A 19015-nucleotide genomic window follows, 5' to 3' on the forward strand; every position below is an offset into this window, starting at 1 on the left:
AAACCAGACAGTGCTAGCATCCATTTGCTGAGGGGAATGGATGGCTACGACAGATACGCAGTATGCATACTTTCACGTCCCGATCCACCCGGACAGGAGAAAGTATCTCAGGTTTGTGTTTAGGGGGCAAGTTTTTCAGTTCCGTGTGTTATGTTTCGGCCTATCAATGGCCCCAGGTGTTCACGAGAGTGCTAATGCTTCTCGCAAAGTGTTTACATCTATGTAATGGGGATAAAGATTTCCTTTACCTTTATAGTTGGCTTCTATAGTTCAGCTTGAAGGAGATGTAGTACAGAGGACCTATGAAGAACCCTTCTTTTGACTCAGGAATTGGGTCTCCTAATAAATGTGCAGAAGTTGAAGCTTTGTCCTTCTCAAGAGATTCAGTATCTTGAGATGATGATCAACAATCAGGATTTTTGAGTTTTCCCAGCCCAGAAAATAATAGAGTCCTGTCTCAAGAGCGTGGAAGAGACTTTGGCGTCCAAGGAATGTTCGGCCAACAGGTGGATGAGCCTCTTAGGCACACTATCCTCGATGGAGCAATTTGTCTCCCTGTGAAGACTGCATGAGATCAATGCAATTTTATTTAAAAGCCAGTTGGAACAGGAAGAAATTTTCAGATTCATTCCATGGTGGAACTGCAGAGAAAGAATTTAAAAAAAAAAGTTTTTCCTCCTTATGAACCCAATCTTAGAATTCTTTTCAGGTGCGTCAGATCGGGAGCTCATCTAGGGAACAAGAAAGTCTTGGGAAAGTGGTCCATGCAACAGAGAGCTTGCCATATAAATGTTCAAGAACTAAAAGCAAATAACCTAGGTCTTCAGAACCTTCGGTCTTAACATTAGGATAGACTTACTATTGGAGGGAGGTAAGTCTCTACAACTGACTGGGAGTTTGCCACCTTATCCATTTCCGAATGTATAGGGAAATTCTAAGAGAATGGACAATGAACCTAGGACCAAAGATATAAGCGGATCTATTGGTTTCCTCCCACTGGGTGTAGATACCATTCTACTGTTTACTCTTGTCCCTTGCGACTGGATCCACCTTCACCCCTCTTTTCCTTATTATCCAGAGGGGTGTGTTGCTACTGAAAAGTATATCATCAGCTAAGATAGCTTCACAGTATGGCTGACCATCTCACCTGCATCTAGTCCGTTCCAGCACATGACGGTACTCTCCTTCATATTGCCCGTAGTTAAAGGAGTAGGAAGAAAGTAGTAAAGAAAAAAGACCAGTCATTCCCATTCATTATCTACTACTTTCATACCTTCATCTTAGACTAGACGCAAACTGTCCCGCCAGGGGTACTGGATGAACTATATCACTTGTTGGGCCGCCACCACTGGACCCAAGGAAAAGGTGTCCAAGGATCTATGGGCAACATCTTTCAAATAAAATGAGGTGAAAGTTGTTTGGCGCTTCCACACGCCAGCTTTCAGAATTTTATCCACAGACATGTTCTTCTTAAATGCCAGGGAAGCACTCACACCCCTGATGTCATGAGCTCTAGCTCCCACCTGGCTATCTGACCCTCTGTCTTCTGCAGTATAAGCATTTCTGATCGTCTCCCTTAGCCAAAATGATATTGTATTCTTGGACACTTCCTTCTTGTTCCGTCCTGTACTTACGAACAACCTCTGGCACCCCCGGCCTGAGGTGCCTTGTTCTCTTTAAGTACTCCCTTAGTGCCCTGACGGGGCACAGGAGCATTTCAGCTTTGTCGTTGTCTACAAAGTCTGCCAAGGAAGGTATGGTAAAGGAGTCGAATCTGCCGTCTACTATTGTTGTATTTTGGGTCTTTGCCACGAATTCTGGGACCACTCCGTTCCCAGAATCTGATCCCTGCGGCTCAACTTGTCGGCCACTATGTTTCTTTTTCCCGGAATATACCTGGCCTTGATGTCTACCAGGTTCTCTATAGCCCACTGGTGAAGTTGAACTGTCATCACATGTAACTGCCGAGAAACTAGGCCTCCTTGCTTGTTTATATAAGCTACTACTGTGGTGTTGTCTGACATCAATACCACTGAGTGTCCCTTTACTCTCTCCCTGAATTCTTGTAGAGCCAGGAAAGCTGCTTTCAACTCCAGCACGTTTATATGGAGTTCTCTGTCCTTGCAACTCCATTTTGCTGACACCATCAACTCCTCATATGGGCTCCCAGCCTTCTAGTGACGCATCCTAGAACAGCAAGAGGTCTGGGGAGGATTGTTGAAGGGGGACACCCACTGTCAGATTGTCGTCGTCCACCCACCACCAGCAAGTCTTTCCTCACTTCTGCCGACCAAGGGAATTTGCTCGTACGGGTGATCTACTGTTGGTGACCAAAACTCCTTCATCCTCCATTGTAGGGACCGAAGGTGTAGCCTTCCTTGTGGTACTAGCTTCTCCAGGGAGGTTAGGATTCCCAGCACCACCTGCCACTGTCTTGCTGGCTGGTTGTCCTGCTTTCCCAGAAAGGCATTCACCACTTGTTTGCATTTCTGTACTCTTTGGTCTGTCGGGAATACTTTGGCTTGTGTTGTGTCTATCACCATTCCCAGATATTCCAAACGTTGACTTGGATCCAGCTGCGACTTCTGCTGATTCACCACAATACCTAGGCTGTGACAAAGCTGCAGGAGGGCCGACTGTCCCCTGAGTAATTTCTCCCTGGACTTTGCTATCACCAGCCAATCGTCCAGATATCTTATTAGCCTGATCCCCTGAGCATGCGCCCACGTCTGACACGAGGGTGAACACTCTTGTAAAAACTTGAGGAGACGTTGTCAATCCGAAGCACAGGACCTTGAACTCGAAAGCTTTCCCTGCAAGACTGAAGCGGAGAAATTTCCTTGAAGACTGATGGACTGGTATCTGAAAGTATGCGTCCTTTAGATCGACTGTCAGCATAAAGTCTCCGATTCTGACTGCTTGTAGAACCGTTTTCGGAGTTTCCATCTTGAAACTGGTTTTTCCTTATAAACAGATTCAGCGTTGACAGGTCTATTACTGTCCTCCACTCCCCGTTGGCTTTGGGTACCAGGAAAATCCTGCTGTAGAAGCCTTTTGTCGGACTGCATACTTGTTGCACAGCTCCTTTTTCCATCATCTTCTTCACTTCGTCCTGCAGAATAGTGGCCTTCTGAGATTTGTGGGCATAAGTGACGTGGGGTAATGGTTGATCTGTCAGGGGCGGGGTTACCTCGAACGGAATCAAATACCCGATCCTGAGAACATCCACCACCCACTGCTCTGCCCCTAGTTCCTGCCACACCTTCCAGTGATTTGCCAGGCAACCCCCCACTGGTGTGGCCGAGTGATGGGAGGCGCCCATCCTATCTTCTTGAGCCTCTCCCTCTTCCCCTATTGCCCCTTCCTCTGTTGTTTCTATTGTGAAAGGGCCGATGAGTTATCCTCTTTGGGGAAGAGGGTCTTGTGACTCTATTAGGGATGCTATGTCTCACTGTCTTCTTTCGAGACATCTGCTGTTGTCTTCCCTCCAAAGGAATAGTTTGACTGTTAGAGGTTTTCCTAACTGCCTGTTGCACCAACCTATCGTTAGTGTCCATCCTTCTTCTATCTATCGCTTCTTCCAGTATGACCTCTGGCAACAGTAGTTGCGATTCCAAGATATCCCCATTCCTCATTGCTAACAGGGAATCCAAATCCACATTGCGGCTTAGTCTAGCCAATGCTGCATCTCTCCTCATTAGCAGGATATTTGCCCAAACATTGGCACTTACGTTTGTCAGGTACGCAATCGCCTTGGACCCTGACTGTAGTAATCTAATGAACAATGGTTCATCCACTACTTTTCCTTGTTGCTTCCGAGGATGCAATTTTCGCCACTGCTGTTGACCAAAGGTCTAACCAGGACGCAGCCTGAAAGACAGAAGAAGCTGTTGCTTCTAACGTGGCAGCCTCTTGGTACGTCATCGAAGGGCACTCCATTTTAACCTGATCCAAGGTTAATCCAGGCCTTAACCTTACAAAACATTAGGGTTCATTTGTCTAGACAGCAAAGGGACCTTCGGTGTCGTATAATATTTCCTTTGCTTTATCATTGGAGGGGGAATAAATTTAAATGATCTATTAGATCTTAAGGAATTATCCCTCCCTGCAATCTTTGCGTTTACGTGTTGCAAGACCGATTCCGCATGACTCGAACAAGGCAATTCATACGACACCTTGGTATCCCTCTTTAGTCCAAACGCCATGTCAATTCCAGGAGGAAGCATACTGGCCGGTGTTTCTGTCTTCTCCGAAAGGCTATTGAATTGACGAATCAAATCAATAACCTCTGCATACGAGGCCAGAAAACTCTTGGTTTTCTCCTCCGGCCCTCTGTTAGTGTACCACTCTCCGTCACGAGAGATGTTGTCTCGCCTCTATCTTCTGACAGACGGCCCGGAATTCCACGGCCGCCTGCCCCTACGGCCGCGGTCTCTTTGATCTTTGCTGGCCGCTGTTGGCTCGATCCCAGATAGTCAGCAGGGGAAACGAGAAACTTCCACTTCCTTTCCCTGCTCACGGATCTAGAGCGAGAATCTCGTCTAGATCTCCAAGATGAAGGCTCCCTTAAGACAGAGGTAAGTTCGTCTCTATTAGCATTGGCATCGTTTTCGAGCGTCGGCGAGCCCGGCCTCGGCCTTCTATCCAGACGGACACTGCCTTCCACGAACGTATCCGCCGAGGTTGCCAACTCTCTATTTTTCGTACTTTTAATAGGAGCCTTATCGTCCTTCGTACGTATTTTGAACGGCCTTACGGGCGCAAACTGGGACCTGCATTCCATCCTCTGCTGCACCTTTCGCCGCCAACATCGATTTTACCAGAGGTATCGCAGTTTTTGCGATCCGAACTGGCAACTCCGCCTCGGCCGCTAGCTCGCCGGCCGTCACCTCTCTCGCTTGTTCGGACTCTTGCGAACGGCTTCGTCTGCCAACCTTGTGCTTAATAGCCACTGATTTTCCGACCTTCTTGCTGACTTGGAAATGACAGTCTTGGTCCGAAGAAGAGGAAGAATTGATTCTTCTCCTCTGGCCCGAGGATCCGCTAGGAACTCCCGAATCCTCCTCCAACGCTTGACTGGCGCTCGCCGTGACGTTATCGGACTTAGCGATGACGCCGAACTAGAGGAAGAAGACGAAGAAGGCGAATCACACTTTTTCTTTTTGTCTCTCTTATTCATTCTCTCCTCTATATCCTGTAATTTCTGCATTACAGTTTGCATTGACGGATCAGAAGGCGTATTAGCGTCTGGGTGCAGCGAAAAAGGCCGAGAATCGGTCTGTGACGTCATCACGCCTGCCATCTCAGAGTGTGATGTATGTTGTGACGTCATCCCTCTCGTAGGGAGAGACTGAGAGGTTTCTGCTGGTAACCGCACGTTTGCTGCCAAATTACCTCCCACGTTCTGCATCGCTGTAAATACTGAGTGGGATGGTGAAGCAGCGGCATTAATTCCCATAAATTGCAAGCCCGGGGGATGAGGAACATTCAGCGCTGCCGGACCCTGCTGGAACCGTGACGTCATATAATGCGCAAGCAGACCATCCAAGGTTGGTACGCCTGGTAGGCCTAGCGCTGACCACGTACCATCTAACCTATGCGCTTGAGTAGCAGGAGCCTGGAACAAAGATGGCGGATCTCCCCCTCTACTTGCTGGGAACAAAGGAGAGTGCAAATTATTCATAAAATTACCCAAGGCCCCTCCTGACGTTTCTGATACAGAACCGCTAGGAGAAACCGAAGGGGTATGAGACAATTCAAAAGCAGGTGGAGAAACATATGGAGCAGCCTGGTTTATTACCGATACAAAAGAAGCCGGTAAGGTTTGGTCATCCAAAGATGGCGTCACCCCCTTTCTTTTGTATTGGCTTTTCCCATAGAACTTCTTCCACTGTTCCACCGACCAACCGCGACAAACAGAACACGGATTAGTAACCGTACATACGTTTTCCCTGCACCTACTACACGTTGGATGAGGATCCGTCGACACCGAAGTTAGGAACCTAGAACAAGGGAAGCCACTGACTCCTGGGCATTTCCTTTGTCTCCTCTTCGAAGCGGTAGACGATCCCGATGTTGAGGCAAAATTCTCCATCATACCACGTATACACTCTTACCACACACTGATCACACTTGGAGAAAGAAAAGGAATGAAAAATAAAAAATGAAATGGATAAAGAACGGGCAAACTGAAAAACCGGCTTTAAATGAGATAGACAGTAACACGTCTTATCTTAAAGGCGGTAGGAAAATAACTGATGGGTCACAGGTAGCCAGGGGCATTCTGGGTATACATGCCCCTTGACCTGGTATAGATGCCATTAGTCCCTGGATCTCACAAGTGTAATTTTAATTCTACCGGTTTCCAGCTTGGCGCTAGTAAATCCTAATGTTAAGACCGAAGGTTTGTTAGTTATGAAAAATACAAATTTAGTTACAAATTTGGTATGTTTCTGAAAACACAGCTGCAGTCCACTCAGACTAAATGACTGCTCTGTCTTACCTAAAGAATCAAGGGGAACTAACTCATTCCTTCTCCCCTTACTTGACAACTTATCCTTTGGTTATAACAGTGCGATATAAAGGTAGTGACTCGCTTCATTCAAGGGAAGCACAATGTACTGACAGACAAATTAAGTTGCCAGAGGCAAGTTCTCCCAATAGAGTGGACCCTGGACCCTCTTGTGTGTCTCAACCTCTGGAAGTTATGGGGCAAGCCAGTATGGGACCTCTTTCTTCCGTTATAATGTTCTCCGATTCCAGATCCTCTAGCATGGGCAGCAGATGCCATGCTACAGGACTGGACAGAAATTTCTGTATGTGTTTCCACCATTCAGTATAATCAGGCAGGTGCTGAACAAATTTCAGACACACAAACATCTCAATGATATTAATAGCACCATTTTAGCCCTCCAAAGAGTAGTTCGGACCTACTCAATCTGCTGTCGGACTTACCAAGATTGCTTCTCAGACAACCACAATTCAGGCGGTTCCATCAAAACCTGTCTTCTCTGGCCCTGACAGGTTACAAACTGGCAGGAGACTGCTCAGAAAAAAGGGATTTTCAAAGACAGCTGCAGACTCTATTGCCATATGTAGAGGGTTATCCTCTGAGAGTCTATCAGGCAAACTGGATGATTTTAAGAGCTTGGTGCAGGAGTAATGGTGTCTCCTGTACTCAAATATCTATAGCATAAATAGCTGACTTCCTGCTATCTGTTAGGAAGGATAGAAATCTCTTCACATCAACTATTAAGGGTACAAATCCATGTTAAATTTTGTATTCTGGCACAGAGGGACAGATTTAGCTTTGAATCAGGATTTATGGGATTTAATTAACCCTTTAATGCCGATTGGATGTATTAAACGTCTATATAAATTGTCTGTTGGGTGCCGATTGGACGTATGGTACGTCGATATAAAAAAGTTTTATTAAAAATTCGCGGAAAAATAGTTATAGGCCTACTAGGCGAAAACTTTTGAATCACGCTCCTTGGGGGATGTTGGGAGCTCACGGATCAAGGCATAGTTTTGTTTACAATCATTACGCAGGTGTGGAAGCACAAATTTCTTATCACACTAAAAAGTATCAGCGACACATCTCAGAAATTATTTCGTCACTTTGACATAATTTTTGCACCCTTTTAAATTAGCCATTACATGGAGTATTATATATGAAAATGTGTGCAATTTCATGTAGAATACAACCTAAAACCACTCATGGTTGTAGCTTTTATCAGTTTTGAAATATTTTCATATAAATAACGATAAGTGCCAAAATTTCAACCTTTGGTCAACTTTGACTTGACCGAAATGGTCAAAAAACAATTGTAAGCTAAATCTCTTACATTCTAGTAATATTCAATCATTTACCTTTATTTTTCAACAAATTGGAAAGTCTCTTAACACAATATTTCGATTTATGGTGAATTTATGAAATAAACTTTTTCCCTTACTCCCGCGCGGTAACTCTTCCGAAAAAATCATAAATTTTTTCATCCGATTGTCTTAATGTTTGCACCATTTTAAATTAGCCATTACATAAGTTTTATATAAGTTACCATCCGAGTTACGACCTGCGCGAGTTACGTCCACCCGTACTTACGACAGTGTCCGACAGGGGTCTATTTTCTTATATTTGGCGGCGTTTACTGTTTGGCAGCGCGGTAGTGTAGTGTGTGCGGCGCAGTATGACAGTTACGACGGCGCCGGCAGCACAGCATCCCAGACAGACTCATCCCAACCACCTCACTCACTGTCTAGACATTGTAGCAGTACTGTAACATTGTAGCAGGAACATTTTTTTCATTACACCTTTGCCATGGCCCCTAAGAGAAAGTCTGACTCATCAGAATGCAATTCTGCCAAGAAAGCTAGGAAGGCACTGACGTTGGAGCATGAAGATGGACGTAATCAAGAAATATGAAGGTGGGATGAAAGTTAATTGTATAAGCAGAAGTCTCCATCTCTCCCACTCCACGGTCTCCACCATTCTAAAGGACAAGGAAAGGATTAAGGACGCAGTGAAAGGAGCAGCCCCAATCAAGTCAACTATTATCACCAAACAGCGTGAAGGACCGATAGCAGACATGGAAAAGTTGTTATTTACGTGGCTGGAAGATAATAGACAAAGAAATGTGCAAGTGATGTTGCGAGCAGTGCAAAGCAAGGCAACAAGTTTATTTAAAATGTTAAAGAGAAAGGAGGTGAAGAATATGCTTCGTTGGAGTTTATAGCGAGTGATGGGTGGTTTCGTCGATTCCGAGATCGGTACCAAGTGCACCATGTTCTGACGAAAGGCGAGGCTGCTAGCAGTGATGCGCCTGCTGCTAAGGCATTCGTTGAAGAATTTGATAAACTAATTGTGAAAGAAGGATATTTGCCTGAACAGATTTTTAATGTGGACGAAACTGCCTTGTTTTGGAAAAAGATGCAGTGTTTCCAAAGTGGTATTTGGAAACACTGCTGCAAACGCTTCCTCAGAGATTTTGTTGGCTTCGATAACGAAGAGGAATTAAGCAACGTCCGAGGAAAAAGTGTTAGCTTGGCAAAGCAACTTGAGTTAGGATGTGAAGAGAAGAAATTGAAGAACTGATAAGTGAAGAACCTGAGGAATTAACAAATGAAGAACTGTTAGCAATAGAAGAAGAAAGGAAAGCTGAAGAAGAAAGAAGAGAGGAAGAAAAGGAAGTTGTAGAAGAGGAGGAGCCCGAACGAAAGTTTACTGTAAAGGGATTATCGGAAGCCATACAAATGCTTAATACAATGCTGCATAAATTGGAAGGAATGGATCCGAATGTTGAACGGTTTGCCCGGATAGAGAGATCTATGCAAGAAGTAATGAGGCCATACAAGAAATCTACGATGAATAGAAAAAGCAGAAGATCCAAACGACACTTAGCATGTTTGTCAAACGAACACAAAAGCCCGCCTCATCCAGCATCGAAGCCACCCCCTCCCCTACATCGGCCAGCGCAGTAACCACCCCTTCCCCATCCCCATCCCCTGCCTCGCCTGACTTAACAGCTGATCTTTCTTTCGACCGTGCGTATGAAGAAAGTGTTGATGACGTCGAACCAAGCACCAGTGAACATTAATTTTGAGTGTTGTTTTGCTTATTTTTTACATGCATATGTATTTTCTATTTTGTACTACAGTACTGTATGTTCTATTTTGAACTGTAACTTTTCTATTTTCGTATTTTGATCTTCATTTGTATTTTTGTATAATAAATTCAACTGCAGTAATAAATATTTTATTTCTAAAACCATATTATATTAAGATGTATGTACGTAGTATATCAACTAAGCAACTGAAAAAAAAAGCTAAATACATTGCACCTACAGTATAATATTAAAAATATCTCTATGATAAAATGATAAAAGTGAAACTAAAAGGCATAAAAATGATAAATACATAAACAGCTTGTACGTATAGTACAACAGTAATATTATTCAACAGAAAAAGTATGATAAAAGTGAAACAAAAGGCATAAAAATTATAAATAAACAGCTTGTATATACACAATAATATTATTAAACAGAAAAAGTTACTTAAAAATGCAACACATTCATATCATATGTCCTCGAGTACAGTATAATCTTCCACTTTAACCGAGTACTTATAATCCACGTGTCGGCCATTTTGGCTGGTATTTTCGACTAACGACCATTCTGACATACGACCTGTTGGTCGGAACGGATCTAGGTCATAACTCGGATGGTAACTGTATATGAAAATGTGCGCAATTTCATGTAGAATACAACAAAAAACAACCTATGGTTGTAGCTTTTATCAGTTTTGAAATATTTTCATATAAGTAACGATAAATAGAAAAAATTCGTCCTTCGGTCAACTTTAACTTGAAAATGGGAAGTCTCTAGCACAATATTTCGATTTATGGTAAAGTTTTGAAAACCGCTTTTTGTTTTTTACGTCCGCACATTACAAATTCATGCATCATTTTGTGATAATATTTTCTCTGTGTTGCCTTGATCGTTTTACAATGTGTTATATACCAAAATGATCGCAATTTAGTGTTTAATACAACGGGAAAAAAATTAACTCTTTAGCTTTAACCGTTTTGCTCAGAGCGCGATTTGAATACAATTATATATGAAATTTTGTTTTCTCGCTATCATATATCCCAATATTTATATTTGATAATTATATTTTTATTTTATTTTTGATGGTTGCATACTAAAACGTCATGCAATGACAAAAAAAGGAGCCAAAAATTAACTCTTAATCTTGAAAACTAAGCATACTGTAATTTTTGTAAAAAAAACATTTTTTCTGCTCGGCGCTCACTCCCAGACCCTGCCGGCATACGGGAGACGATTTTTATTATAGCCCTTCGGCGTTAAGGGTTAAATCATTTGGTACTTCTAAGCAAAAGGGGGAGTTCTTCCATAGCATGGGATTTTGGATGTAGTCCTAAAATGGTTGTAGAATCTTCGTTTCAAACCATTGCAGTCTTATTTCTTTGAAAGACTAAGCGAGAAAAACTTTTTCTGGTAGCTTTAGCTACAACAAAAAGAGTTAGTGAGATTCGTGTTAGACAGAAGAGTGGGATCTACCCAAGAAAACACATTACTGGTAGTCCTCTGTTGAATGTGGGGGAGGTGTGGTGTTTCCATTCTGGGCAGGGTACTGATAAGCAAAAACCCGTTAACTGAAACTTTGTGATCTGTGGCACTTATGGCACCAATATCCAGTTAATGGCGCCTCCTTTAGTAATGTTATGGTGCTGTAACTCTTGGTATTGTTTGCACATTATGGCACTGATAACCAGAACTCTGCATGTTATGATGCCATAAATCGCCGATTTTATAGCGCTAGACAAGTGCCATTAAACCTGATTGCCATTAACCAAGAACACTGATAAGCAATTAACCAAGAACACTGATAACTGGGGACTAGGGACTCCCTGCATGTTCATTCTTGTTAAGTTTCCCACTTAAGAATAAAACTCCATCTAAGCTTTGGCTTCAGTCTTTTGCAATCAAGAGTTTGACTGAGATACTAGGCCTGGATGAAGTAGAAAGATCCCTGTGTCCAGTAAGAGTGCTTAAACATTATTATAAAAGGACTAAGGGAATTCGAGGAACATTGTTCAGTGAAAAATCCTGCGCCTTTGTTGTAAAAATGCTTTTAACATTTTCTCAGAGACATTTATTTCAAAGGCACACCCTCTGATAGGAGACAAGGCACTACCTTTGTGCAAGCTCAAGCTCAAGAAATAAGAGCAGTATCCACTTCATTAGCATTAATAAAGAATCTTTCTCTAACTTCCATCGTACAGTCAACTCTTTGGAGGTGTAAGTTTGTGTTCGCAACACATTATTCAATAGACATGGAAACAATTTATGAAGAATGTAGTACCTTGGGTCCCTTTTATGTGGGTGATGTGGTATTGGGAAAGGAAACTTAAGAAGTTTCCTTCCTTCCTTCCTATCATCTCTTCGCCTTGAATAGGGTGTCGAGTTCCAGAGGAGTCTAAAGGTACTGTGTATGTAGAGTACCCTCCAGTCCTTTTAATAGTCGGGTAACAGTTTTTGTTTCATTTGTTGGTATGTATTGTTAACTATGTTTATTCTGATTATTTTGTTTGGTACTGTGCCCTGGACAGGGGCATCTTGTATGCTTTGTTTAGCTAGAAGAAGTAAACCCTAGCTACAAAGTCACCCACTAAAGTAGTAGGTGCATCAAGGCCATACAGCCTCACCTCTACATGATAGCATGAGCATCAACCAGAGGCAGTAGTTATCTGTGCAGTACAACAAACATTTTTTGGATGTTACCAAAGTCTCTTATTTCTCAAAGTCATTATATTATAATAATTAATAATGTTTTGGGAGTAGCTATGTCCATGGTTCTCACCTCCCTTCAATGTGGGAATCAGCCATGTAATCACTGGGCAAGCACATATGTAAAAATGTTTTTATGATTAAAGGTTTTATATATATACTTACCCAGTAATTACATAATAAAGCCCTCCTTCCTTCCCTCACATGAAGATAAGGGCATAAACAAATTGAAGGCCTTTGCTATGTTGTACCTCTCTTCCCCCTTGAAAGCTGGGGTGAGTTAATCAACTAACCCCAAAACATTCTAGTGTGACCCACAAATTTCAGAATTTTAGCTGCCGCATGAGTGAAACTAATAGCTATGTAATTACTGGGTAAGTAAGTATTTATATAAAACCTTTTATCATAAAAATATCATTTTGCCAAAAGCAAACTGATCAGGATTTATTTTGGATATCTGTTAGGTTAGAATTTTGAATGGCTAAGAAATGTTAGAACAAATAGCTAAACAAACAAATGAAGGTATAAGCTTTGTTCTAATCAATGAGACCAAGTACCAAATTCTTGAATGCAACACCACATGAACTGTGTACTTAGATTTTTAATAAGGCGGGTAAAAACTTCAAATCTCGTCCTAATGAATGCTTTGATTAATCATTAAAATATGAGAGTTAAGTATTCTGTGAAATTTTGGTAACTTCTCATTTCCCTTTGCAGTTGAGAACGAAGCATGAACCAAAAAAGTGGCCTCTCGAGGACGCAGCTGCTCGGGCACTTCAGGCTTTGATAATGCCACCTACAGTAACCCCAACCATTCCTTCACCTTCTCCTTCACCTCTTACCACCACTGATGCTTCTACAGTGCCAGCTGTAACTATCCCCATCACTGAAAATGGGTCTGAACCTACATATACCCCAGAAATGCCAGTGTGTGTTTCTCCATCTGGTTCTCATTCTGTTACTGCCATGAATCCAGAGGTTCCAGAGTTCACTCCTCACCAAGCAGAGCTGAACCCTGCTCAACCAGAGTTTGTTCCTTCTGAATCGCAAGTTAGGATAGACTGTAATATCACTGTTAGTCAGGAAGAATCAGCTAATATAACTACAAATAAAATGACATCAGGTAAGTTATTTGTTTGCTGCACTCTTCTAATTTGTTATCAGTAAGGTTATATTTGATGCAAGATATTTATTAAATTATAGTTTAGATTTGGATGAAAAATACTGTTGATGACATGTTTGGTGAATTAGCTTTCAAGAATAAATTTGAAATTTATTTTATCAGTAAAAGTTTTGATTATATTAAAGATAAGAAATTTGATTATTATACCTTGCATTTTGCATGGTAAGCCTAACAGAGTGCTGTCTGCTAAGAAGATAACGTGAAAGAAGTATAGAGAGTGTTATGAAATTAATAGGAAAAAGGATTGAAATCAAGGAGTACAGTGGACCCCTGCTATTTTTTTCTGTGAAACATATCCCCAAATAGTATATTGTGGAAAATTCACTACATCACAGATTTTTTCATAGAGCAATATTTGCTATAGTATTTTAATTTTATTTTCGTGAATAAATACATTTATGATAAAAGAATGAATTTACTCATTTACAAAAATGAATATTAATGTAAACAGTCAAATATCAATCAAATTTTAAAAGTAAAATCCTTTAAAATTGATTTATCATCATTCTAATGTGTACTGTATAAAAAAAATTATGTTTCACCCCCTCCCTCTCTCTCTTTCCATGACAACATACTAATGGTTGAAGGAGTGGGAAGTAGCCCATGGCAATAAAGCCTGTAGCTTGATGCTCTTTTTGCATGAATATCAATATTTGAAACTAGGCAAATAAACTGTTAACCATAAAAAAAGATACATGTTACATTTGCATATCTCTTATCAGAGAGAGAGAGAGAGAGAGAGAGAGAGAGAGAGAGAGAGAGAGAGAGAGAGAGAGAGAGAGAGAGAGAGAGAGAATTTACCTGTGTGTAGTAGTACTACCGTATTTACGTGTGTTTAGTATACTGTCAAGAGTGTATTAGATATATGTTTTTAATGTGCATATGTATTCTCCCTCTCTCTCATCTATTTTAATGTGCATATGTATTTCTCTCTCTCTCTCTCTCTCTCTCTCTCTCTCTCTCTCTCTCTCTCTCTCTCTCTCTCTCTCTCTCTGGGTCAAGGTATGTTCTGGTTTGAACTGAACTTCGAGAATAAGCAGTTTTAAGCAATTTAGTTCAAAGTATGTACTAGCTTGAAGGAGCCAGTTACACAATAGGGTACCACCTTTCCTCAATGCTGATTGGCTTGAAATAGGCAGTTACATATAAGTTTTTCTGTACAAGGAGGGTTCCAGTATATTGCGGATTTTCGGTAATTGTGGGGTTTTGTGGTCTCTGACCCCTGTGAATACAGAGAGTCGACTGTATAAAGTTAAGGTTTGAGTAAATATTGAACAAAGAAATGGAAGGTATACCAAAGGAAAAAAAAAAAGAACTGCACATTCTGACTTCTGGGAAGAGATATATGCAAAGACATACAAGATGATTGAATAAAGGTAAATAGGAAAAAAAAAAGCATATTGAGTTCTGTAAGAGGAGGAAGGCAAAGATTGTATGGTTAGAATCGAAATGAAGATTTAGTAAGAATGGAGTGAGAATATGAACAGTAAAAATGAAAGGAAAATATTTTGAATAACAAAGTTGAAAAAATCAAATAAAATTTTTTGTACAATTACAAGGGAAATGAAGAAAATCAGTTTGAAAGTATGAGGAAACAGAATTTGGCAGTATTAATTTGAAAGTCTACTGAATGAAGAGAATGCTAACATGACAAAGGTAAAGAAAGATTAAGAAAGCCCTTAAGATGAAGAATGAAAACTTCATGACCATCAGAAGTAACAAGAGGTTTGTTGAATGTACTATTTGGAAAGTTTATATTAGTGTTTCCCTTTATTTGGATAGAGAAGTATTTACTATTATTTGATTAGACAGGAAATTTATTCTCTTATTTTGTGTTGCCTTGTGCATTTTCTACGTAATAAATTCCCATCTGATGTGGTTCCTGATCTAAGCATTTTTCCCCATGATTCTTGAGGATACACTTAAGAGGTTAGATGTACCTTGGGTTAGTTGGTTACAAGATTTTCACAGCCTGTACACCAGTTGTGTGGGGTCCAGGATGGAGTGATCAGTGTCTTAAGGAAGCTGGCAATGTCAAAATTGTACCAGTAACCAACTGTTGAAGGCTGATGGCAGGGAATGCATAAACATGAGGGGTGCCTTAAACCAGCTTTGTTGTATCCACTGCTGAAGCCACTGGATCTAGATGTGGAGAGAAGCATTGAGGAAACTTGGAGGTCAGTGGAATGGTAAACTTTTTGAACAGAAGCATTCCTCAGACCTGCCACAGCACCTTGTTCACATCAAGTTTTGGAGACCACAATGAAGGAAGAATCTGATAGCTTCTATCTAAGGCCATCAGCAACAGTGTTTCAGACCCCTGGAACAAGTCTGCAAACAATACGATATTATGGGTCTTTGCCCAAATGAAGATCTCCATGACTTATCTGGTAAATGTTTAGAAGTTACACATGAACATCACTTTAGTACAAGCTTTGAGGCAACATATATCAATACATATTTGCATATAATCACTGGTCAAGCCTCCTCTTCCACCCAAGCTAGGACCATGAGGAACTAAGCAGTGGCTGCCGATGATATATCAGCTAGACCTGTGGCCCTCCGCCACAAATCCATAGCTCACTAAAATAATATTATGTTGCCAGTAAAATTGTTAATCCAAGAGTGGGCCTTGAAAAAGGCATCACCACATAATGAAGTCCTGGCCAAACCTCTGAACTACTACAGCCCTCCCTATAAAGGGATTCAAAATGTGTTCCTTGAGTTTGCATATAAACGATAGCTCCTTATGAATGGAGACTTGGGTTTGGGTTGATGTTGCAGGAAGGCATTCCTTATACAGTAGAAGTGGTGGATCATGTCTTCCAGAAGCCAGTCCAGCTCCCCTTGTATTGATCCACATACCAAAATAATTGGCTGTAGTAGTTTTTATTTCCCCAAATTCCACTAAAGCCCAAGAGATCAACAGAACATTAGATTTGTAACCAGGAGACTGTCCAGCAGCTCCTTGAAAGATACAAAGGTTAACCAGTCATCTGGGTAACTTGCAGGTAGAGTCCTAAATGATGAGTCCAAGGTGCTGTTGGAGCCATAGCCCTGGTAAACATTTTTTGGGGGGGGGGTGCAGTTGAGTCAAAATGGCTGGAAAACTCAAATACATAATTTTCACATAACTTTCAGGAGCCTTGTGATGGCTTTTGGAATGGGACATGAAAAAAAGGCATCCTTGAGATTCAAAGAGAACAAGGGGCCTCCCTTTTGAATCAGTCACTTTACAGACCAAAGTTTTCATCTATAATAGCAGGTCACTAACGACTGTGGTTGTTAGGACAAGGAAGATAACCCTTGGAATTCATCCACCCAACAGTTACTTTGATAATCTTCTTTCCCCATTATGGAGAGATCTTATAGTCTAGAATGTGAATATTATCCCAGTTATACACATATCTGAAAGATGACTTGTAGCAAGACAGGCTAGTACTACTTGTAGTAAGACAGGCTAAAAAAGAAATACAAAGGAATATTAAATGAATAGAGATAAATATATTGGAATAAGAATTCCTTTATATAGCTGCTTTTAAAGCAATACAGCGCTTCCTCACAACGCCACCAACTTGAAGCAAATTGGTCTCACAGTGGTTTTTCAGTGATGTTAACGACACTGCAGTTGAGCTTCAAGTTGACGGTGCTTATGACGTGTAACTTGATGCAACATCACGTTATGGTGACACAACTCGCGCTATGGTGCCGAGAGCACTGTTAAAGCTCTGTTGACAGCGAAAAACCAGCTTATGGTGAAAATCAATATACAGTGTGATACTGGAACGGATCCCTGCCGTAAGTCGAGGTTGCACTATATAAGTGAAATGAAAGTTAATCGGTGAGGAAGGGAGAACTTTCATGGAATAGCAGACAACCCAATCCTTCTCCCTGATAAGACTGCTAGAACCACTGAAAACCCCTACAGAAGTCATAGGTGTGTGTGTGTGTGTGTGTGTGTGACATAACTGACAATATTGTTTCCAAGCATGGAATTGCAAAAATCGTATCATGTACAGGGGAGCTATAACATATACAGGAGAACTAAGAATTGCAAAAACTATAAGAGGAAAACTGAATTGCAAAAATAACACTTGGGGAAATATCCCTGAGCATGAAACGAATCCACACTGTTTTAATTCAGTCAGCCTTTTTAGTAATTTGATTCTTGATGCCCAAATAGTTATATATATTTTGATATAGAAAAGTTGAAGCTTGTCAGAATTCTGTTAAAAAGTAAGATGGTTAAATGTCAGCAGAAATTGGCACATTAAAGTATGCATATAATAAGTAAGAATTATTTAATTGTGCAATAGGTAACCAGACCTAGTTGTGTAGGAAACCTGTGTAATAACTTGACACAGTATTTAAATTTTAGTTGTTCAGGATATGGAGTTGGTCTAAGTTGTAGTTTGTTGCGGTAATTCCTCAGAAGAATATGTTTTTAAAATGCTAATTAAATTTGATTTTGATTACAGCTTTATTAGTTAATTTGTTTTGTCATCATAGGAAGCAGGAGGATATTATTGTTTAATGTTTTATAATTCATTTTAACTGTTTTAGGTGTAATATGTGCTATAGACTTAGTGAACCAAACAAAAACTTCTTTCAGTTTTCTTCTGAAGATGGAAAAAGAAACCCACAAGATTACTGAGTATAGTAAAAATACTATGTAAATATTTACAAGCAAACAAGTTATATTCAGCAATCTTGTGGATTTCTTTTTTTATAGACTTAATGTTGTCAACTTATTGCATCATGGAAATGTGCTCTATAAAAGTGTATGTTGTGATTTTTCATTTATGTATTTATTTATCAGAGCTGACAAGAGGACCCAGGAGAATGGTGAGCACAGCAGAAAAAGTAGAGGAAGAAGAGTGGAAAGAGGTAAGACTTTACATATCCTAAGTGTGTGTGCATGCGTGTATATCCCATGTGCAACAAACTAATGTAAAATCAGGTACTTATTCACCTATAAAGAAATTAACAGCACCTCAGCAACCCCCCTTCCCCAACTTTACTCACACTACTGTATGCACCTTTCTTGGGTGAATTTTTGGATATTAAACTTTTTTTTTTTTTCAGACTCTCAGTACCTCTTTCATTCCATCTATCCAGTGCTCTTTAGGTCTTCCTCTACTGGTGCCTAACACTTCTACATTATACTACAGTAATAGGTGGCCCTCGGTTAGCAGCAGGGGAGCCGTTCCTGGCCGCTGACGCTAAGTGATTTTCGACGCTAAGCGATTTTAAAGCCTACAGCCGCTGCACACCTTTCGAAACTCTAGACCAGTCTAAGGCGCCGTAATCCCACAGTGGCGCAATAAGTAAAATTATATTAATGTAGTATACTACTATAGAATTTAGTGTACAGTACATTATAGCATTATAAAATACTGTAAAGTGAAAAAAGCCTAGCTTTAATCCTGTGGGTGTCTAGAGTATGTAAAGATATAATAAGGTTTATACAGTGTACAGGTAGCTGTAGTGTTCAAGTTACGATAATTCGTCTTACGATAGTCCA

The 19015-nt window shown here is 40.7% G+C and overlaps 1 protein-coding gene across 7 annotated transcripts in view; it reads left to right on the forward strand.

Annotated features, from left to right (window-relative positions):
* Window positions 1-19015, forward strand: part of LOC135220659 (la-related protein 1B-like) — a 255882-nt gene that overhangs the window by 159296 nt on the left and 77571 nt on the right. For all 7 annotated transcript variants that reach the window (XM_064258015.1, XM_064258011.1, XM_064258013.1 and 4 more), the window contains 2 exons: window positions 13026-13431; window positions 18311-18378. In XM_064258015.1, the coding sequence (XP_064114085.1) occupies window positions 13026-13431; window positions 18311-18378 (474 nt within the window). The remainder of the gene's footprint in view (window positions 1-13025; window positions 13432-18310; window positions 18379-19015) is intronic.

This window comes from Macrobrachium nipponense, chromosome 2 (genome assembly GCF_015104395.2).
Source record: "Macrobrachium nipponense isolate FS-2020 chromosome 2, ASM1510439v2, whole genome shotgun sequence".
NCBI lineage: Eukaryota > Metazoa > Arthropoda > Malacostraca > Decapoda > Palaemonidae > Macrobrachium > Macrobrachium nipponense.